General features: G+C 40.4%; 2 protein-coding genes across 4 annotated transcripts in view; one reads left to right on the top strand and one right to left on the bottom strand.

The window, feature by feature from the left end:
* Positions 1 to 16,517, top strand: part of BMX (BMX non-receptor tyrosine kinase) — a 44,652-nt gene extending 28,135 nt beyond the window's left edge. The window contains exons 13-20 of one of the 3 annotated variants that reach the window (XM_043896110.1): positions 1,872 to 1,999; positions 4,426 to 4,500; positions 5,344 to 5,515; positions 6,886 to 7,102; positions 8,049 to 8,113; positions 9,802 to 9,920; positions 13,548 to 13,705; positions 15,226 to 16,517. In XM_043896110.1, the coding sequence (XP_043752045.1) occupies positions 1,872 to 1,999; positions 4,426 to 4,500; positions 5,344 to 5,515; positions 6,886 to 7,102; positions 8,049 to 8,113; positions 9,802 to 9,920; positions 13,548 to 13,705; positions 15,226 to 15,300 (1,009 nt within the window). In that variant the 3' untranslated portion in view covers positions 15,301 to 16,517. The remainder of the gene's footprint in view (positions 1 to 1,871; positions 2,000 to 4,425; positions 4,501 to 5,343; positions 5,516 to 6,885; positions 7,103 to 8,048; positions 8,114 to 9,801; positions 9,921 to 13,547; positions 13,706 to 15,225) is intronic. The other 2 variants (XM_043896109.1, XM_043896108.1) reach the window with 2 other exon arrangements.
* A 2,434-nt stretch (positions 16,518 to 18,951) lies between these two features.
* ACE2 (angiotensin converting enzyme 2) overlaps positions 18,952 to 22,717 on the bottom strand; it is a 45,606-nt gene continuing 41,840 nt past the window's right edge. Inside the window, exons 18-19 of the mRNA XM_043896107.1 lie at positions 21,874 to 22,068; positions 18,952 to 19,903 (exon numbers count right to left, since the gene is read on the bottom strand). Coding sequence (XP_043752042.1) covers positions 19,795 to 19,903; positions 21,874 to 22,068 — 304 coding nt within the window. The 3' untranslated portion in view covers positions 18,952 to 19,794. The remainder of the gene's footprint in view (positions 19,904 to 21,873; positions 22,069 to 22,717) is intronic.

The raw sequence follows: 22,717 nt of genomic DNA, 5'->3' as shown, positions 1-22,717 counted from the left end.
CTTTCTGTTCCTTCTAAACATCCTGTGAAGCAAACAGGAAAGCTGTTTTTCTTGCACCATTTTACATGAGAGGATTGTGGTTCAAACAGAGCTTACAAAGACCCACCCTCAAAACTAATAAATGACCGACTTAAAGCCAGACCTTCAACAGCTGAGTTCATGTTCATGTTCTCTCAACCATATCCCTGTGTCTTTGCTGAAATCTGGTCAGATCTTGATTAGGATCATTTGAAAAAAGAAATCTCTTTTTTCTTTCTTAACGGTTGGATTGAATGACCTTGAATGATTGAAGGGCCTTGGTGGTTTCTCAATATGCTCTGTCTCGTGTTGCATATATGTACTTTTAAAATAATTAATGTAAAAGTTATTTTATTTCAGGAATGTTTTCACAGAGTGCCTACCTCCAGTTTGAGATAACAGCATGTACCATAAGCATCCGCATGGCATCTCTCAATGCTAGAAGCCACATTCCTGGTGCACCTCATGTACAAGGTTGCAAATGTGGGTGGTGACTAAAGCCAACCCAGTAAGAAGGCGGAGAAGGCTTGGATCACTGACTATCAAAATCTCTATGGCCCTCAGGCCCTCCAGTTTCAGCCAAATCTGATGTCAAAAGTCCTTTTAGTTAAGCTTCTTGACACCAGATTCAGTTTTGAAGGTGGCCAGGGAGAAAAAAGTCAGCAAACAGATGAGGAATCAAATGAAAAGAATCCCAGTGAATGACTACAGAAGGCTTCTTTTATGAAACATCATCAGTGGGCTGAATTTGATTCTAAGACCAAGAGCCGATGAGCCATTTGCAACAAAAAAGCATCCTTTCTCTTTCTGTAATTACAATTCTAGTAAGGGTGGCATTATAGCAACAAGAATATATTAATAATTTCTAATGTGCCAAGTATAGTGCAAACTGATATGTACATAATCTCATCTGAACTTTGTAACAACTGGATGAGGTAGCTAGCCAGCAACAGAACTCTACCCAAAACCCAGTTCTGGACTGCTCTGTGAGTGTGTGTGTGTGTGTGTGTGTGTGTGTGTGCACGCACATGCTTAGTCACTCAGTCATGTCCAACTGTTTGCAACTCCATGGACTGTAGCCTGCCAGACTCCTTTGTTCATGGGATTCTTCAGAATACTGGAGTGGTAGCTATTCCTTTCTCCAGGGGATGTTCCCAACCCAGGGATTGAACCCTTGTCTCCTGCATCTCCTGCATTGCAGGCGGATTCTTCACTGTCTGAGCCACCAGGGAAGCCTGGAACGCCATGCCGTACTCTAAAATCTAAGACAGGCGCGTCATTGCTGGTTATCCTAAATCAACATGCATCAATTCACCACTATTTTCTACAAGTAGAGCAAAAGAAAAAGAATGTTTTATGTGGAAAAGGTACAAGTTCACAAGAGGAATTAAAGGCTGTTCCCACCCACTCCATCCTGTACACTCCACTTCCAAAAGAGCCTCCACCCACAGCCTAATGACCATTTCTTCCTACATTTTAATCTCCATTATTATCCTAAAAGAGAACTGATATTTCAGAATAATGATCCTAAAAACTGCAGGGCTCTCAATCATCAAAGGAATATGGCTGCTTTATACTTACTAAGGGAAGAACAGTACAGAAAGGGGGAATTTTATGACAGGTGAATTCTGTATGAGCACAAAGGATCCGCTGAGTTCAGAGAGGAGCTCTCTTACATAATTATGGACAGTCGTGTAACCTCCAGAAAAAACACCGGATGTCGAGACTGAGAAACTGTCTCTGACTTCCCTCTTCAAAATTTGCTAATGTACCTAAGATAATGATTTAATCATTATTTAATCAAGCTTCAGTTGTTGATTCAAAACATTCTAACATTCTTTCTTCCTTACTAGTGATAAAAAAGGAACTGTCAAACATTACCATGTGCATACAAATGCTGAAAACAAATTGTACCTGGCAGAAAACTACTGTTTTGATTCCATTCCAAAGCTTATTCACTATCATCAACACAATTCAGCAGGTAACTTGGTTCAGTTTTTCCTTTATGTTGATAAATATAAATTTTCTTGGACATTACTGACCCTCCAAATTCTCTTTTTTAACATTGAAGAATAGTTGATTTCCACTGTTTCAGGCGTACAGCAAAGTGATTCAGTTATATATATATAAATATATATGTATATTCTTTTTCAGATTCTTCCCATTTTAGGTTATTATAAGATACTGAATATAGTTCTCTGTGCTATACGGTAGGACCTTGTTTGTTTTACATGTAGTAGTGTGTATCTGCTAAACTCAAACTCCAAATTTATCCCTCCCCCTCCCCCAATACTCTCAACTATATAAGGAACCGAAAGTAGGGAAAAAAACGCTCCCAAGCCCTATGCCCGCTGTGTGGGGTTGTGTGCGTGTGTGTATTCACTGATTTTGGGTGTGCCGGGTCTTTGTTGCTGCACTGGCTTTCTCTAGCTGCAGTCAGCAGCGGCTGCTCTCTAGTTGCAGTGCGTGGGCTTCTCACTGCAGCGACTTCCCTTGTTCTGGAGCATGGGCTCTAGGGTGTACGGGCTTCAGTAGTTGTGGCACTTGGGCTCAGCAGTTGTGGCCCCTGGGCTCCAGAACACAGGCTTAATAATTGTGGGGCACAGGCTTAGTTGCTCTGCGACATGTGGGATCCTCCTGGATCAGGGATCAAACTCGTGTCTCCAGCACTGACAGGCGGATTCTTTACCACTGAGCCACCAGGGAAGCCCTGCTGTGTGGTGTTTAACCTACATTTCCTGGAATATAACATTATACACTCTACAATGCCAGAAAAAAAACAAAGCTGAGTGAGTTCAGTGATTCCCTTTTAAAATATTTGCAGGGTTTTTTTCTGCCTATAGAAAATGATTGCAAAATTCAAATAATATAGAAATGTGCATCACTGGAGACATAACCTACATGAACAAGTCAGTGTCTATTCTGAAAGAATTTTTTTCTATGTTGATACTAACACATTTGTTATATATGTATATATATTATATATGTGTGTATGTATACACATTATATGTTTACAGAGATGAGATCATTCTACACATACTACTTTTCAGCTTACTTTCTTTACTCAGCATCTTAGAGGTCTTTCCATAAGCACATGCATATAGTTGAGTCTGTTCTGTTAAAATAGAATTCTAGTGTAGAATTACTCCATAATTTTTCACCTAATCCTACACTGATAAGCAGTTGGAGTATATACAATATTTTCCCATAATACTGGCTGTTTCAGTAAATATAGCTTTGTGCACCTGTATGGGTGTTTCTGTAGCCAAAATCCCTAAAAGAATTTGAGATAATGGTTAAGAACATTTAAAATTGAGGTACTGTCAAATGCTTTTTCAGAAATGTACACTCCCACCAAGAGCAATACTTCATTCTCACTGACCCTGGGTACTGTCACTCTTTTTAACTTTGCTTGATTGACTGCTGAAATATATATATAGAAATTGCCATATGATTCAGGAATTCCATTCCTGGGTATATATCCAAAGAAAATAAAAACATTCACTTGAAAAGATATATGAACCCCATGTTCATAGACATATTATTTACAATAGCCGAGATATGGAGGCAACCTAAGTTCCACCAACAGATGAACAGATAGAGAAGATGTGGTACATATATACAATGGAACATTACTCAGTCATAAAAAAGAATCAAATTCTATCATTTGCAACAAGTCAGTAGACCAGAAGGTTTATGTTCAGTGAAATGTCATACAAAGAATGACAAATACTTTGTTATCACATATGTGGAATCTAAAAAATAAAACAAATGTATGAATACTCACAGATATAGAGAACAAACTAGTGGTTACTGGGGGAGAGAGGGGGAAGGGGCAAGACAAGTAGGGGATTAAGCGATACAAACTACTATGTATAAAATAAACAAGTTATAAGGATATATTATACAGCACAGGGAAATATAGCCATTATTTTCTAATACCCTTAAATGGAGTATAATCTATAAAAATATTGAATCACTAGGCTGTACACTGAAAACTAATATAGTACTGTAAATCCACTGCACTTCAATTTAAAAGATAGTTGATGGCTAGCTAATAACACAATAATCAAAAAGGAAAAAAGTTAGCAAAATAAAAATGGTAAAAATTTTAAAACAGATTCCATCAAGAAACTAATTTTGATGAGATTTTTAAAAATCACATAAAGTAGTTTTACACTTTTAATTTTTGCTTTATATAGAACTAATTAGTCAAGTCCAGCAAATTAATTTTACAGGACAAATATGGTCAGAATAGATCCTCTTTCTGCATGAGAACATCCTGAACTCTGTGCTTTTTTTCCAGCTCCTCTAGACAGAGCAGAAGCAGATATGTGAACCAATGTAATGTAATGTGATGTGATACAATGTGATCATGTGATGATAATGTTGCCAATTTCATTGCAGGCATGATCACACGACTCCGCCACCCTGTGTCGACCAAGGCCAATAAGGTTCCCATCTCTGTGTCCTTGGGAAGTGGTATGGACATGCCCTTGTGCTCTTAAACTCCTGTATTTTTTGGTTTAAAAATATATATATTTATATGTATATATACATACATGTTTATATATTATATATCTGGTGGGTCAGCGGTAAAGAATCCTTACTATGCTTAGTACCCTTAGCCTGGTAAAATAACATTACATTTTCTTATAAAACAAATTAAACTCTGATCCGGGAGACTGTCATTATCCTAAGTACACAAGGTTGCAAACTAGCCCCATGATCAGGCACAGAATCCCAGAATAAGAAAGGACAGGCAGTGGATCCATCTTTTTGGTATGCTAGGGAGATTACAAAATTAGGTTGGGAGGACACAAAGATTTTAGTTTGTTCAAGAAAATGAATGAATATATTAGAGTTGAGGCCCTCCCTGGCACTATCTGAACAGGGATCTGCTTCCTGTCTTCCTTTTTTTCCCCCAGTAAATTTACTTTCAATAATGACATCCTCCCGGATCAGAGTTTAATTTGTTTTATAAGAAAATGCAATGTTATTTCACCAAGCTAAGGGCACTAGACACATCAAGTCTTTCCAACATACCTCTGGGTGTAAAGGTTTTTTAACTCTAATCTTTCTTGTCACTAATTGTAGCTACTTCAGGAACAATACTGTTCTGGTGGCATTGTCATGTGGTTTAACAGGTCATAAGATCACATAACTAACAGTTTTCTTTTTTAAGTGAGCAACTTTTTAAAAAAGTCTTGCTGTTCTTCATGTTGTCAATATTAAATTCTCACTGCAGAGGAAGTCACTTGAGAAGCTGTTAGCCTCAAACCCTTCTATTCTTATCCTAAAGAGTTGCCTGCCTTGCTTTATTAGGAGTCTGGGAACTGAAACGTGAAGAGATTACCCTGTTGAAGGAGCTGGGAAGTGGCCAATTTGGAGTGGTCCATCTGGGCAAGTGGAAGGGGCAGTATGATGTTGCTGTTAAGATGATCAAGGAGGGCTCCATGTCAGAAGATGAATTCTTCCAGGAGGCCCAGACCATGATGTAAGTTTCTTCTAAGGAATTGTTGTTTAGCCCTCATCTTGAGAGGACATTCATGCTAACAGGACTGTCCCTAACATCTCTAAGGTCTGAATCAAGAGTCCACATATCATAGAATATATAATGGAATATTAGCCATAAAAAATGAAAAATGTCATTTGCAGCAATATGGATAGACCTAGATATTAGCATATTAAGTGAAGACACAAAAAGGCAAATATCATATGATATCACTTATATGTGGAATCTAAAATGTGACTCAAATGAACTTACCTGTGAAAAAGAAACAGACTTACAGACATAGAGAACAGACATGTGGTTGCCAGGGGGGAGGGGAAATGGGAGGGATGGAGTGGGAATTTGGGATGCAAAATGCAAATGCAGATGCAAATTATTACATATAGAATGGATAAACAACAAGGTCCTACTGTATAGCACAGGGAACTATATTCTACATCCTGTAATAAACCATAATGGAAAAGAAAAAAAGAATCATCCTGTTAATTGATAAAAGCAGGTCAACTACATAAGGAGTAATTGATGAACATCATAATAGCTGTGAGGACCTACTAGAAGTACTATGTCATGCGGTTGTTGTTGTTGTTTAGTTGCTAAGTCATGTCCGACTCTTTTGTGACCCCATGGACTGGAGCTCAGCAGACTCCTCTGTCCATGGAATTCTCCAGGCAAGAAAACTGGAGTGGGTTGCCATGCCCTTCTCCAGGGGATCTTCCTGACCCAGCGATGGAACCCATGTTTCCTGCTTGGAGGCGGATCTCTTTACCACTGAGTCACCTGGGAAGCCCTTGTCATGTAGTTACCATTTTCTAAATCTATTAACAAAAAATGACACCATAATAACTCAAAATGAAGCTTTTTTAAAAGAATGGAAAATCACAATTAATCTCACATCTCTAATATGACAACTGCTTTCATTTTACCTTCATATTCTTTTTTTCTTTAATGAAATGTTTAGACATCAAAGTTAGATGCTTTAAAATGGAAGTGACTGCTCTTAGGATATAGCTTCCTCCAAATCAGTCATAGAAGTTCTCGAGATGCTACAAGACTAAGCAGGATTTCTGAGGTAATAGACAGACCACTGCTTCCCTGATTCTCTGCAGGAAAGTTGAACAAGCACCCAGAGCAGCTTAATGGATGCTGAGGTTGTCAGTGTCCAATAGCAGCCAGCATTTTTCTGCCTCCAAAGGCTAATGCTCCCAGAATCAGATCCTAAACTTTCCCCTTTCTTCTGTTCCAGTGTAAGGGCAGAAATCAAAACAAACAAAATCTGACAGTGATTCTTTTTCAGGACATCTGGAAAATGGTGTATGGAAATTCAGTATTGAACTTTGAATATCTGTTGTCTCCAGGAAACTCAACCATCCCAAGCTGGTGAAATTCTACGGAGTGTGTTCAAAGAGATACCCTATATACATAGTGACTGAATATATAACCAATGGCTGCTTACTGAGTTACCTGAAGAGTCATGGAAAAAGACTTGAACCCTCCCAGCTCTTAGAAATGTGCTATGATGTTTGTGAAGGCATGGCCTTCTTGGAGAGCCACCAATTCATACATCGGGACTTGGTAAGGAAAGAAAGCCATCTCCAGCTCCCGTCTCCAGCAATGGGGCCATTGGGAGGGACAGCAAAGAGAGCATCTTCACTTACATTGCATTGGCCAAAAAATTCATTTGAGTTTTTCCATAAGATGTTACAAAAAACCCCAAATGAACTTTCTGACCAACCAATATTTTGCTCATTTGCTTAAGCATATGACACTTCTGTGATAAAAATCACAATTCAAAATAATACTTCAAGTATAGAAAGTATTTCTAAAGAAGCCATCAAAGTCTATGTAGTTAGGTTGTAGTATATTGGAAAACAGATGCAAAGGAAAGACTGGTCAATTTAGTGTTTCCCAGAACCACTTAAACCAAGCTAACCTTTACTCCAGGAAGGATTTAGTGCTAAAGCAATAATTTAATACGATAACTGAAAATAGAAATGAAATGCATGCATCTTTGAGTCAGGGTGGGTATGGAGAGTATTCTGTTTGATTTGCACTGATATTGATTGATCTTTAGAGATTTTTTGGTGCTAAACACCAAACGTGCCACGCACGCTAGGCCGGTGCATTCTGGATTCTCAGTGCTGCATTTACGCCTTCGAAGCACCCGTTAACACACAGGGTCCTAGCAATGGAGAGAGAACCCCTAGACGTGATTTTTCCCTTCTTGTTGATGAGTTCAGGTTCTCTGTTTTATGTCTAATACCTCTCATACTGTTTGACAAGGATGAACGCTTAAGGGAAAATACTTCTGTGAGCACATTTTCATTTTGAAAGATTGAAAATTGCAAAGGAAAAAAGACAACATCTATACTCTAGATATTTCCTCTTAAATACAGCATTTGGGATTGTGATATCTTAGATTTTGCTGACAACTGTCCCACAGAGAAGGAGAATGTGTGATTTTGATGTCAGGGGATCTTTGGTCATTTTCACTATTGGTAATTTTGTTTTCCCTCTAAAGGCTGCTCGGAACTGCTTGGTAGACAGTGATCTCTCTGTGAAGGTTTCTGACTTTGGGATGACGAGGTAAGCCAGTTCCAAAAGGGCAACCAGTGAAAGAGGGATTTCCATTCACATCTAAATGGGGAATACAAAACCTGCTCTGAATTGGGGGCTCAGAAACCTGGATCTCCTCACTCATACTACCTCTGAACACTCATTTCTTCACTGATAAAAATAGAATTGTTCTTCAGAAATTATCCCTAGGCTCTCTTAATTCTTTCAAAACCTTGATAAATATTTTCTAAACGTAAATAAATCCACAAAAGATCCTAAATATTCAAATATAACCGTTACAGCCAGGAAAAAAAACAAGAAAAGTTTAAAAAGCCTTGATTTGTGGCGGGGGGGGGGGGGCCGGGGGAGGAGAGAGAGAGAGAGTGTGTGTGTGTGTGTGTGTGTGTATGATGGCTCCTTTAGCCCATTCTGGTTTTTTCTTAATACTATATGCTCAAATAGTCACAGCATTAACACTAGGAAAATTTTTCTTGTCTTTTATTAAATTTTCTGTAGCATCAGGTAAGGCAGTAGACTCAGATTCTCTTGGCATTCTAGCAACACTTTAGGATTTGAAAAATTAGCTTGATTGTGACAGCAGTTTAAGAAGAATCTTCCATTTCCTGAATTCTGAATCTTCTTACTATTTAAGCCTCAGAGCCAATTTTCATGGTTTTATACAGGAAATGAAGACACATCTGGTAGCCTTTCCATTCAACAAACATTTATTGAGTGCCTAATGCCTAGGCCCTGTGGGAGATACTAATATAAATGGGTTAATCCCTGCCCTCAAAATGCCCACAGTTGAGTCTAGAGGGCAAGCAGATGTCCCTGCCATTGAGACAAAATACAGCTATAAAGTTGTGCCAATTCAACATAAACACATGTAATTCTGAGGAGGGATAATATAGTTTCAAAGAGATCTGAAGAGTTGACCAAAGCCAGCCCTGTATTTAGCAAACATGTCCCTAAAGACACCATAGGAAGACCTGTGTTTTTTTTTTAAGTTTTCTTCAAAATTCGTTATGAAAAGCTGCTCCTCTTCTGGAACCCCTAAATATTGTAAACAAAAGTATACTGCATATCCTTGAGCATATACTTTTATCATCTTGATATCATCATAAGATATTGTTGTCCATCACTGCTTACAACAGCAGAAGATTAGGAGCAATTTACACAGTTAAACAAATTACATTAATCCGTAAGAGGGAAGACTATTCAGCCATTAAACATGATGCTGCAGAAGAAAACGTAACCATGGGGGAAATGTTCTCGATATGCCGTTAAAGGAAAAATGAAAGCAAACCTCAGTACAACAGAAACCCAATTTTGTTCAAATTATATATAGAAAAAAAGATTGGAAAGTACAAGCAAAAATGTATCTTAAGTGGTAGCATGACTATCCTTGGGGTGGGATTCAGAGTGATTTCACTTTTACGTTTTTTTAAAAATATTTTATATTTACCAAATACTTTGCATTCAGATTTTGGTATTTTCAAAACTAGATACCATATTTTTTTTTCAAAACTAGATATCATATTTTTAAAATGCTTACAAGTCATAAGCAGCCTCTAGCTAAGCTCACAAACTGAAAGATCCAGAAAATCGAGGCCCTCGGCTGAGACTGGATGGCTGCAAGTCCTGCATCGGCCAGCAGAGGGCTTCCCACTTGGTACAGCCAAGTGGCGTAAGGGCTGTGTTGATGTTTTCCCCTACAGGTATGTTCTTGATGACCAGTATGTCAGTTCCGTGGGAACAAAGTTTCCAGTCAAGTGGTCAGCCCCAGAGGTGTTTCACTACTTCAAATACAGCAGCAAGTCAGACGTATGGGCGTTCGGTAAGAATGTGGCCACATGAGACCCATTTCACAAGCTGGCTTCCACAATAGGAAACCACATAGCAGCAACATCCATTTTCAGCAAACCCTCTGAGCACTTACAAAATTACCTGTATACCCAGAGATAAGCAAGGGATTGAAGCCGATGATGGTGACCCTTTCTTGGGTCGGTGTTAGGATGTCTGCACTTATTGTATAATTGGCGTGTTGCTAACACCTCCTCATAAGAATCAAAAGGACTAAAAGCTTTTTGCACTGAAGATTTTGTTTTCAAAAAGGAGTCACGGAAAACTAAAACCCAGTTTTCATGAAGTATAAAACGTTGAAGGGCTTAAAACGAAGTCATCAGCTTTCTGCATGAAAGTGGCATGATAACCATTATTCTGAGTTGACCAATTTGGGGGGGGGCGGAGCATGAGTTAGCACTTTCTTTGGCCCATCCCAATTTCAGCTAGCGTCTTTGTTAAAATTCATCATTTAGATGAGGGGTCAGTAAACCATGACGCAGGACCATTTCCAGTGGCCTATTTCTATAAGGGAAGTTTTATTGGAGTGCTGCCGTGTCCTCTGTACATATGGTTTATGTATTGTCTGTGGTTGATTTTGCGCTTGCAGCAGTAACTGCCACAGAGGCTGCATGACCTTCATACCTAGTGAACTTACTGTGTGGCCCTCCCTATTTTATTAAAGATCTGCATTGAAATTAAGTAAACATAATTACAAAATTGCTTCCCTGGTGGTTCAGTGGTAAAGAATCTGCCTGCCAAACAGGAGACACAGGTTTGATACCTGGGTCAGGAACATCCCCTGCAGGAGGAAATGGCAGCTCAATCCAATATTTTTCCTGGGAAATCCCTTGGACAGAGGAGCCTGGTGGGCTACAGTCCATGGGGTCACAAAGAGTTGGACACGACTTGGCAAATAAACAGCAGCAGCAATTAGAAAACAGAGATAGTTCTTTTTAAATTGTGATTCTATAGATATTCTGGTATTTTTCCACATCAGTAGGAATGTCAGGCTTGTTTAAAATCACTGTCAGATGGGCCCAGGATAAGTATTCCAAATTATCATAAGGTTATGGAATATATTAAATACAACTGAGAACTATTTCATGCCTGTCTTAGTCCATAAGTACAATTTGACTTTCTACATGACAACTGAGACTGTCTGAAGAAAGGAAAATTTAGTTATCCATTTATTTTTCTATGTGATAATCTTTTAAAATAATTCTTCCTTTTATAAAAGTGATATTATTCATTGTAAAAAAAATTCCAAGAAATATACAGAAAAAGGAAAAACCACAAAGAGCATTTTAGTGAAAACTTGATGTCATTTTGTGCTGATGAACTTGTCAAATTTAGTTTTAATCTCTTTGTATCAATTCATATGCCTTATAAAAGATATTTAAAAAAATAAGAATCCAGGCCCGCCCCACTCCAACTGTCAGAAAATTATTTTATTTAAAATTTATCTTAGTCAAAGTCCCAGTGTACAAATAGATGAAATCAGAATGTCTCCAGTAGACCAGGAAGGAGCTTAGACCCCAGGCAGCCAAGCCACTACTTTGCCCCTTAAAGGTGGCCCCAGAGCCCTGACTGAATACCGTACAAAGATATTTCCGGAGTGTGAAGGGCAATTAATCAGGTTAATCTGCATACCCATAACACTCTGCAAATAGTTTGTTTTCAAGTTAATAAAAATTTCTTATTCAGAAAAAAAAAATCAGAATCCGTAATAGTCACAACTGCTTTTTGACCAAAAATTGTATTACCCAGGTCAATTGCTTACCTTTTATGTGTCAGAATTTGGCTGCAAATATTTTCTGGCTGCTTCCAAAAACTAAATTCATTCTTAAATAATCTGACCCTAGTAAGGATACTCAAAATAAACCAGAACCTCTGAAAGCAATTCTCAAAGAGGAGCCCCACAAATATTTTAAGCAATGATATTATTCTTGAGATAAGTGGACCTGCTTCCAAGAGACAGTTGTGACTGCTAAGTCACTTCAGTTGTGTCCAACTCTATGTGACCCCATAGACGGCAGCCCACCAGGCTCCCCCGTCCCTAGGATTCTCCAGGCAAGAACACTGGAGTGGGTTGCCATTTCCTTCTCCAATGCATGAAAGTGAAAAGTGAAAAGTGAAAGTGAAGTCACTCAGTCGTGTCCGACTCTTTGAGACCCCGTGGACTGCAGCCCACCAGGCTCCTCCGTCCATGGGATTTTCCAGGCAAGAGTACTGGAGTGGGGTGCCATTGCCTTCTCTGGAGAGTTGTGAAGGAGTCAACAAATTTTTGGATGGTTCTTTTAGAACGTTTAAAACACACACACACAGTCCCCACAAACTGTAATACTGCCTGACTATAAATATTTTACATAAAATCTGTAGCCCTAAAAGTCAAAGAAGTTTTGAAGTTAGTACTTCAGTTATAGTTCTAGAACAATTTTCTCCCTTCTTACATATTTCTGGTTTTCCAAGGTTTTGAAGTTGGTTGACTGCTGGAATTCCCTGGCGTGGCTAGTATGACAGCACAATGGCCACCATTTAGAGAGCTTAAAATGTTCCCCGCGTCCTTTAAGTGCTCCGAGTGTTTTATCCTATTCAATCCTCATGACAACTTTGTGACATGCAAATATCCACATATTACAGACGGGCAAGCAGAACTGAGAAGGGCTAAGAAGCTTTCCCACCCTGTAAGTGGCAAACTTGTGCCTCAAAAGCCATGTCTGACTGGCCCCAGATGCCACCCTCTTGCCCACCATGACCAGAGCTCGGTTCCTTAATCTGGAGTCCGCCATACTCTGGATACTTCCAGAAAACACTCTGTGAACTTCCAGAAAATGAGTCAGAAAATTCTGTGCATTCACTGTCTTGAGGGGAAACCAATGGTTTTAAGCAGATTCTCAAAAGGACACCTGATCCACAAAGTATTCTAGAACAAAGGTCCCCAACCTCCAGGGCAGAGACCCGGTGCCTCCTGTCCGATCAGTGGCAGCATTAGCTTAGAAATAAAGTGCATGATAAATATAATGCGTTTCAAACATCTCAAAACCATCCCGCCCCCTCTCCGGTCCCGGGGAAAAATTGTCTTCCACAAAATGGGTCCCTGGTGCCAAGAAGGGGGAGAACCACTGTTCCAGAGGACTGAGGTAATAGAAAAGCAGGAAAGTTGTCCACGACTTTATCTTAAATTTCCACCCAAAGGTAATGTGTGTGTGCCAGGAAATTATTGCCAAGGCAGAGAGAAAGGGTGGGGACTTCCACGCCTTGCTCTAAGGGTTGAAGCTGGGGCTGTCACTGTGGCTTCCACCAGGCCGCCACCTCTCTGAAGCAGCCCAGGGGCCCTGACCCCAGGGACCTCCCCCTGCAGCGACCCAGGCCGCCTCCCTGTTTCCCAGCGAGAATGGGCGTCGGGGCCTCAGGGAGCAGGAATAAGAGGGCTGGGGCTCCAGAAGGGCTAGCCCGGTCTATCCTCCCTACCCTGCCCTTCTTGCTGGGACTCCTCCCCCAGGGACCCAGGCTCTGCCCCAGAGCCTTCGTGACGCGGGCGTGAAGCTCACGTGACAAACTGTACATTCTGACGTGGCTCTCTTTCCTCTGCCGGCTGGCCGCCCTCGCCGCGGGGCAGGGATCCTGATGTGGGAAGTGTTCAGCCTGGGGAAGCAGCCCTACGACTTGTACGACAACTCGCAGGTGGTCGTGAAGGTCTCCCAGGGCCACCGGCTCTACCGGCCCCAGCTGGCGTCGGACACCGTCTACCACATCATGTACAGCTGCTGGCACGAGGCGAGTGCCCCCCGGGGCCAGGGGAGTGGGCAGGGGCGCAGGCGCGTCGGGGGCTTGTTGTGTCACCACCGGAAGGAGCGCTTCTGAGGGGAGGCGCTTGCTCCAGGGGCTTTGCAGGTGGCTCCGTGGTGAAGAGTTGGCCTGCAAGAGAGGAGACACAGGAGATGTGGTTCAGTCCTTGAATCTGGAAGATCCCCTGGAGAAGGAAATGGCAGCCCACTCCAGTATTCTTGCCTGGAGAATCCCATGGACGGAGGAGCCTGAGGGCTACAGTCCATGGGGTCACAAAAGAGTTGGACAGGACTGAAGCGACTGAGCATGCGCACGCTTGCTACAGAGCAGGTGGCGATGGCCCTGGGCCCCTGCTCGCAGGTGTTTGTGATCTGAAACCAGCACTGTAGGTGCCAACCATTTTGTTCATATTTCTTTATGGCTGTGTTGAGTCTTAGTTGTGGCTATGCTCTGCTGAATTGCTCCGTCATGGCCGACTCTTTGTGAACCCATGGACTCGAGCCCGCCAGGCTCCTTTCTGTCCATGGAATTTTCCAGGCAAGAATACTGGAGTGGGTGACCATTTCCTTCTCCAGGGAATCCTCCCCACCCAGGGATCGAACCGTGTCTTCTGCGTCTCCTGTATTGGCAGGAGGATTCTTTACCACTGCACCACCTGAGAAGCCCAGCTTACTTTTAAATTCATTTACAGTTAAATTTTATTTGGAACTTAGTCAATCTTGGCCATGCACAAAACTCTTTTCCCAGTGTCCACTTTCCACAAAACTCTTTATCACTTTTTGTAGTCATAATTTTATTTTCCCACTCAGAAACAGCCCTACTTCCTTTACTCCTGGTGACGGTTTAGTTGCTAAGTTGTGTCTCTTTCTGAATAGTTTTCTTAGCTATTTTGCATATTTAAAAATCCACAAACTAGATAATCAATTTGTTGAGCTTAAAACAAGTTTGTTCATATTTGGAAGAGTTTGTATTCTAACTTGGGAGGTTCATCATCTCTATGTTATTGATGTGTCCTATTCAAAGACAACCAGTGTTATTTTCTATGTGCTCAATTCTACATTTGTGTTTTTCAGCAGGATTTTAAAGTTTTCCTCATTTGGGGGGTACTTTTTTTTTAGTATTTTATTGGGGTTTGTTGCTATTATAAATGGAGTTTTCTCTTCCAGTATATCTAATTGGTTATTGTATATATATAGGAAGACTACTGATTTTGTCAGTTAATTTTATATACTGCTCTCCTGATGAATTCCTTTGTTATTTGGGTTTGTTCTATCTTTAATTCTCTTGGTTTTTCAAGGTATGCAGTCGTATCTTATGCAAATAAAGATACTCTTATTTTTCTTTCCCAATTCTTAGGGCTCTATTTGTTTTCTCTTTAGAAGAAATGTTTATGGCATTTCCACATTTTAAAAATTGCTAGTTTTAGGACTGAGGTACAAATATTTTACATAGTTTATTTTAAATCGGAACCCTCATAAGCTAAACCATTGGGTTTTTCTTTTATCTAGCTTCCAGAAAAGCGTCCCACATTTCAGCAGCTCCTATCGTCCATTGAACCACTTCGGGAAAAAGACAAGCCTTGAAGAAGAAATGAGAAGATCTGATGAGAATGAGTATAAATGTTGGCCAACATTTTCATTCTTTTTAAGGAAAGCAGCATAGCACAGATGTTGTAATTTAGCTAGTTTTTCTTAATGGTATTCTGTGTGCTGTTTTGTCTGTTCTATTATCTAGAAAACAACAAGGTAGGAAACAAAAGATTTCCTTGATATTTAGGTCAAGTTAGTAATTTTGTTTATGCTTCTCTTAATATTACACCTCCCAGCCTATAGCAGAAGCACATTTTCTGATTGCAAAATAGAGAGGATGTATATTATGTGTTAAGATTGAGCAGAAATGAAAAATTACTTTTTGGATATTTGTTGTTTTCTTAATATCACCACTATCATGATAATTAAATATGCTATTAACAAGTATAGAAATGATGACACCTGCCTTCATGTCTCAATGGTTTCAGTCTTTAGCATGTATGAGAATCAAATGGAGAGTTTATGAAAACACAGGTTCGTTAGGAACTACCCCAGAGATTCTGGTACAGCAGGTCTGAATGCAACCTGAAAATTGGTATTTTTAATAACCTCCTAGATATTTCTGTGCAGTCAGTCCAAACTGCCCTAGGGGACCTCATTATGTGGTGGGCACCATTAGGTGTTCCATATTCAAATCAAATGATACAGTTCTCATCTGATATCCAAATCAGAACAATGGATTTATGTCATCATGTACACAAATATACAACTGAAGTTAAACAGCATTATTCAATAATATGTTAACTATGTGTCACAGAGACAACTTTTAAAGATGCTAAGGTAAAACTTGATGCCTTTTTCCTTATGCTCAAACTATTATCAATTTCAACTCAACTATAACCATGGTCTTGTATCAGATTGTTGCTTTCTATAGTACTCTGCCCTTATTTGCAGGGGATACATTCCAAGACCCCCAATGGATACCTGAAACCAAGGATAATACCTAACCCCATATATAATATGTTTTTCCTATACATACATACCTATGATCAAGTTTAATTTATAAGTTAGGCATAGTAAGAGGTTAACAGCAATAACTAATAATAAAATTGAAAAATTATACTGTAATAAAAGTTATGCGAATGTGGTCTCTCTTTCTGTCAAAATATCTAACTACAAATTTAATGCCTTTTCCATCTTAACTAAGCACTTAATGCACTGCGGCTGTAACTTTTGCAGTTTGATGTGAGACAGCAAAACTAGTATGAATTTCTTCTTTCTTCACAATTTCACCGATAAAAGATTTGTTGTTATCGTAGATCTCAGCCACCTCAGCATTCATTTTTTTCTTTCCATATTGAGAACTTTCACCCTTTCGCTTAAAGGAAACTAAAACTTTAGGGCTTCTCTCTGGCATTTCCGAATCACCAGCATCACTCCTCTGGCACTTTGGGGCCAGGATTAAGTAAAACAAGTGTCACTTGAACACAGCACAGTGAAATTGTGACAGCAGATCTGATAACTACGGCCACTAAGTGACTAACGGGCGGGACACACCAGACAAAAGGACAATTCGCATCCTGGGGGAGCAGAGTTGACGTCACGAGATTTCATCACTTTAAAACTTATGAATTGTTTATTTCTGAAATTTTCTACTAAATATTTTCAGATAGTGGTTGACCGCAGGTAACTGAAACCACCAAAAGTGAAACTGGGGATAAGAGAGGCCTACTGTAACCATTTAAAATCCTCAAGTCTGGAGCCCGGGGACTTCTGGCTAGTTTGATAACTGAACTTTCTCTTTCCGTCTTCTATCTTGACACAGAAGTACAGGAGTCCTATTTTAGCTTCTCATGACTATTACTAAAAGGTACTGTAGCTTTCAAACTGTTCTGGGAATGTCCGCCTTCATGGCCTGCTGCTGAACCCTTAGGTTTTCATCGTTTTGGAGTCCGTCATTGTCATGTCTGTAATGTCAAGAAGGGAGAGAGAAAGGTTATGTGAAGGGCTCTATTACAGTAAAAAGACGCTACTGTTTTCTAGATAGACGTTAACAATCTCCCTTAAGAGACATTCACACCATTCCTCATTCCACTCCCCCTCAGCTATTGTGAATGATTGTTCTTGGTTATTTGTTCCTTTTTTTTTTCCTTAACAGAGGCACACAAATCTCATGGAACTTTTGAAATAACCACTAGGGCATTTATATGTTCAGTGAGCATTTATTTAGCAGGTACTGTGTGCCAGGTTCTTTCCTCCCCAAGAGAAAAGGAACAAATAACAGGGCCCCTCCCCCTCAACAGGCCCATTGTCAGGAGTGGGTGCCAGTCTTTGCGGCTCTGATTCCATCCACCAGAGACTTGCACCACAGACTTAATGCCCCCCTGAGAAAGATTTTTCATACCCAAACTAGGTCTTCCTGGTCCCCCCCCCAACCCCAAAGGCTGTTTTTCTTTCTTCTCCTTATTTTTATATACTTGATCTTCTAAAGATGAAACTGAGCAGGACTCTATGGGACCTTCCTGGGGACAGATCCCCTTTTCCCATCACCCTGCCTCTTGTTTGTCGAAAATCTTTAGCTTCCTAGACCTTTACTGCATTCTAAAGAGCAAATTTCATAAGACAAAAGAGAAAATGCAGAAACAAAGAAAAATAGTCAATCAAGACAAAATGATCATAGTTTAGCCATAAAGCAAAGTAAAGGAAATTTAGTTCCTCCTCAAGGGTTACAGGTAATATCCTGAGCCATGTCCTTGAGCTGTTTGGCAGATACTAAAATCCCTACCTGGAGAAGGCAATGGCACCCCACTCCAGTACTCTTGCCTGGAAAATCCCATGGATGGAGGAGCCTGGTAGGCTGCAGTCCATGGGGTTGTGAAGAGTCGGACACGACTGAGCGACTTCACTTTCACTTTTCACTTTCATGCATGGAGAAGGAAATGGCAACCCACTCCAGTGTCCTTGCCTGGAGAATCCCAGAGACGGGGGAGCCTGGTGGGCTGCCGTCTGTGGGGTCGCATAGAGTCAGACACGACTGAAGCAACTTAGCAGCAGCAGCGGCAAAATCCCTACCAGGTGGAAGAACTTAACTGCATCCTGACGACCAATAGACCGCAGACCGGTTACAACCAGAAGGTTGATGATGCTGACTCTTGAAATACCACCCAAGCTACCTCACCATCAGCCAATCAGAAAAATATCCACAAGCTGATCAGGCACCCTACAACCCTCACCCCTAATGCTGCCTTTAAAAGCCCTTCCCTAAAAGCGAGCAGGAAGTTCTAGTCTTTTGAGCACAAGCTGCTAGTTCTTCTTACTTGACTAAGTTACTCTTCAGTATGCTGGTCACCACATAAAGTGAACTGATAGGTAGAGTTTGGATATTTTAATCTACATAATCCATTTTATACCAGTTTTCAGGTCTGTATTGGATTCAGTGCTCAGAACTGGGCTGGGGGCTCTGAGATTTGTAAAAGCATTACCAGGTTTGGCTCCTAACCTAATAGTGTAGATGCTCTTAACACAACTCTTTTCAACTGATTTTATTGAACATAATCACTTTATACAATAAAGTAACTGAACATATTGGGATGCATTTCAAGACATGTGGGAGGTCGGGAGACCCAGGCAGCTTTGTCCCTGGAAGTGAAAAGCAGAGAAAATCCACGGAAGGCCAAGCACAGAAGTCCACACGAGACCACCGGAGTGTGTAAATCAAGTATTTATTGTCTTCGTGAGCTTTGTGCTCAGCACTACTCAAACATTATGGGCAAATACAGAAGATTCAAGCGATTGGGAGCGCACTTCAGAAGTGACATGCAGTTGGGGTCCCCATGCACTTTACAATTAGAAAGCAATGGAAGCAAGTTTCTATCATGGCAGCTCAGAAGGGGGTTCAGGGAGGCCCCTGGGGCTAGTGTGATGTTGTCAGAAAGACGGTGGCCAAGCAGCTTGAAAGTAAAAAGGCAACGTCCTCCAACGGCTCTCTGGATTCTTCTCTCTTCTGTAGCCCTGTCACTCTGAAGAAGGCATGTTCTGGTCCAATCATGACTGGGGGGAATCACTAGAGTACTTAGATTAAGTTAACGTGAAGAGAGCATGTCCTCCTTTACACTTGAATTAAACCCAAGTGAACAGTGCATGCCGCACTCCACCTCGCAGCTCCATCCATTCACAGGTGCGTCCTTAAGAGCCATCGGTCCAGATTCCACACACTTGCTCCTGCCATGTATCCTTTTTTGCTATCTCCAGCAACACAACAGAAATTTCCATTTCCATTACCCCTGAACAGCCTGTGAGGCCAAAGGCATACTGTCTCTATTCTCAAACAGAAACATCTCTTTAAGGAAACAGAAGTCAAGTCCTGAGGCAGAAACAAGTCTAAAAGAAGATGCCCTCTTCCCAGGCATGCCTTCTTGGACAGCTTTTCCTGAACAGAGCCAGAGCTTTGACATTTAATGACATTCTTATAATTGCCTATGTTCTGTACTGTGAAATTAATATTTACACACAATAAAATCATCTCAAGAGGAAATAAAAAAGATTTTTCTAAAGCGAAGTCTGAACATCATCAGTATTTTGGAATCCTGAATTATTTTCTCCTTTATTCAAGTCCACAGAGCCATAAGGATTTTCTTCACTGCTTGCTTGATTTTTCCTGTCAAATAAAGTGAACTCACCTTAATATCATGATCCTAGAGTGACACGGCCTCCCTTGGACTCCAATGGCCCAGGTATCTTTTCCATCTTAGCATCTTACCACCTGTACTCATTTGCATACCAGTCTCCTTTTAATGGACTATGGGCACCCAGAGTGCATTGAATTCACTTCTTTAGCCCGATGATCAGTTGGCATGATGGTTGGCAGAGTAGGAGACTGGTTAGGGTATAAGCTCTGAAGTCTGAGAGCGGGGGCCTCTGTGCCTCAGTCTAACTATTCAGAAAATGATGGCAAATATGCAAACTCAGTGAAATAATGCTGGCAGAGTACTCACAGTATCCGGCCTATAATCTCCAATAAATATTAACCATTATTATTATTTTTAGGAACTCAGGGGTCATTTAACCAATCACTTCATTATAAAAAAAACTTCCCTACTAAATTACCAATTTCCAAAGTATGAAGATCAGGATAGGCCCGCTTTGTACTACAACAACCAGCTTTAAAAACTGAGCGTATATCTTCATGCATTACTAGCTGTGCAAACTTGAGAAGGGTTCTTGTCCTCTCTGAATCTCTGTCTTCTATATACATGAACATAATTACATTGCTATATATTATACAATTGTTGAGTACATTAATGTAAGAAATGCATAAGCTGTCTTATTTTTCTGTGTAGCTTCTATTAATGCAGTGTATAGCAGGAAGGAGGAGCCCAAAAAGAATTTCTTTGATGAATGAACTTTGGAATATGCATTTTTCAGAAACAGAGTCACAGACTTGTGGTTACCAAACTGGAAAGGGAGGGGAGGGATAAATAAGGACTTGGGGATCAACAGATACACACTACTACGTATAAAATAGATAACCAACAAGGACCCACTATATAGCACAGGGGACTCTACTGTCTAATAATCTCTACAGGAAAAGAGTCTGAAAAAGAATAGATACATGTGTATGTATAACTGAATCACTTTGCTGTATACCTGAAACAAACACAACATTGTCAATCAACTACACAATTTTTTAAAAATTTTTTTAAACTGATAATTTTTGTCAGCTTTAGGAAGGGAACTTGGAAGCAAAGAGTGACAGGGAAACTCTATGTATCCTTTTGTATTTAAAACATTTTTACTATGTGAATATATTTTTGTCAATGCCTAATTTTAAAAATGAAGTTATTTGTGGAAACAAATAATATAGTGAAGAAAATTGAGCAAAACAGACTAGTGCATATAAAAATTAAAGAACACATTTAAACAACCTAATGTGTGCAAAGAGTTTTGTTAGGTGTTATAAAATATGATTAACCTCAATTACACAAGCCCAACAAAAGTAAATGCTATCTCAAGATCAGAAAACAAATCTAGTGGCAGGGCACAACTATACATCACGCCTCTGGTGATTTAAATCCGCAGTGAACTTGAATCTTCAACTCAAGAACAATTTAGAGGGTGCCTGACTCATGAACTGAGGGTATAGTAAGGCATCTGGGCCATGGAAGGAGGGATGCAGAGGATTCAAGCATAGCAGTTTGGAGCAAATCTCAGAGCTCATTCTTGAACGATTTCACAGTTCAAATCCATCACTAATGCATTCTCTAGGATCACTTCTAGACCAAGGAGGACTCCTCAGTAAGGGTAATCCCCACTGAGCTCACTCACCACTGCAGAGCTTAAAGTGCCTTTTAGCAGTAGGGAAATGATGCTGTGGCCAGGATGGAGTTTACTGGGGCATACCAGTAGTAAACCCCAGGCTGGAACTCTCCTGTATGTTGGGGCCTGCTAGGATGGCGAAGTGCTGATGAAATCTGGTAAACTTCTAGGGGGTGCATAAGAATATTTAGCTGTGAAACTGTCCACATATGTAATTGGCTTGTACAACCTACCACTTACTGCAAATTTTCCAGTTAGTTTTCCTGAAACTGTTCTGTTTTAGGATAGATAAGTTCAAGAAAGGTCACTTACTTCCTTCGATCTCTGATCCCAGTGAAGATGAGCACAACAATACCAATCACTACCACTCCCATCACGACCCCAAAGATAATCAGCCATATGGTGACAGGTGGCTTGTAAGGGGGTCCCAGCGTCGGCTGAATCCCCAGAAACTCCAGGCTGTTGTCATCCAGCTGGAAGGCATCATTGATACGGTACCGGGACAACCTATTCCCAAAAGCAAAACACTCAGGCAAAAGAAAACAGTGCAGTTATTTACTGCCTATATCACTGTCTCCAAAAGGATTTGATAAGGCTTATCCAAAGAAGCAGTGAAATCAAAGTCAATAACCAGGTTCACTGACAGATTTGAGTTTTAACAATCATACCTCTTTCATACTGTGTGATCCTAAATTAGGTTTAGAAACAGCTTCACTGGAAAATGAGGTTGCAAGTGTGGAAATGTGCAGATGGTTGGCATTTGTTCATTTGTGACTACTGTGTTGTAAAGGCAAAGTTGCACATTTGGTAAGAATTTCCCTTCTGCCGAGGTATGTCTACAATGACTTTATATCAAATAATGGAAAAGGACAATTGGATCCACCTCTTCTACAAATGAATCAGGCCCTATACACAAGTCTCAACAGCTGCATTTTCCATAAAAGGTGTTGACATCCTAATAAATGCAGTTCTGGGGAGGAACACAGGGAAGGAGCCTTTGCCAAATTCTCTAGCACTGGGCTGGGATATGGCTGAATTTTATAGAGGAAAAAAGGATGAAGGTTATTTTTAAAACAAAAAACTGGAATGTTCAGTATTTCAGATTGAAAACCAAAGTGTCTGGTATCCCATTCTCCTGCCATTGAATAGAGTGCAG

This window comes from Cervus elaphus, chromosome X (genome assembly GCF_910594005.1).
Source record: "Cervus elaphus chromosome X, mCerEla1.1, whole genome shotgun sequence".
NCBI lineage: Eukaryota > Metazoa > Chordata > Mammalia > Artiodactyla > Cervidae > Cervus > Cervus elaphus.
The sequence above is the reverse complement of the archived record's forward strand: the minus strand, read 5'-3'. Positions and strand labels throughout refer to the sequence as shown.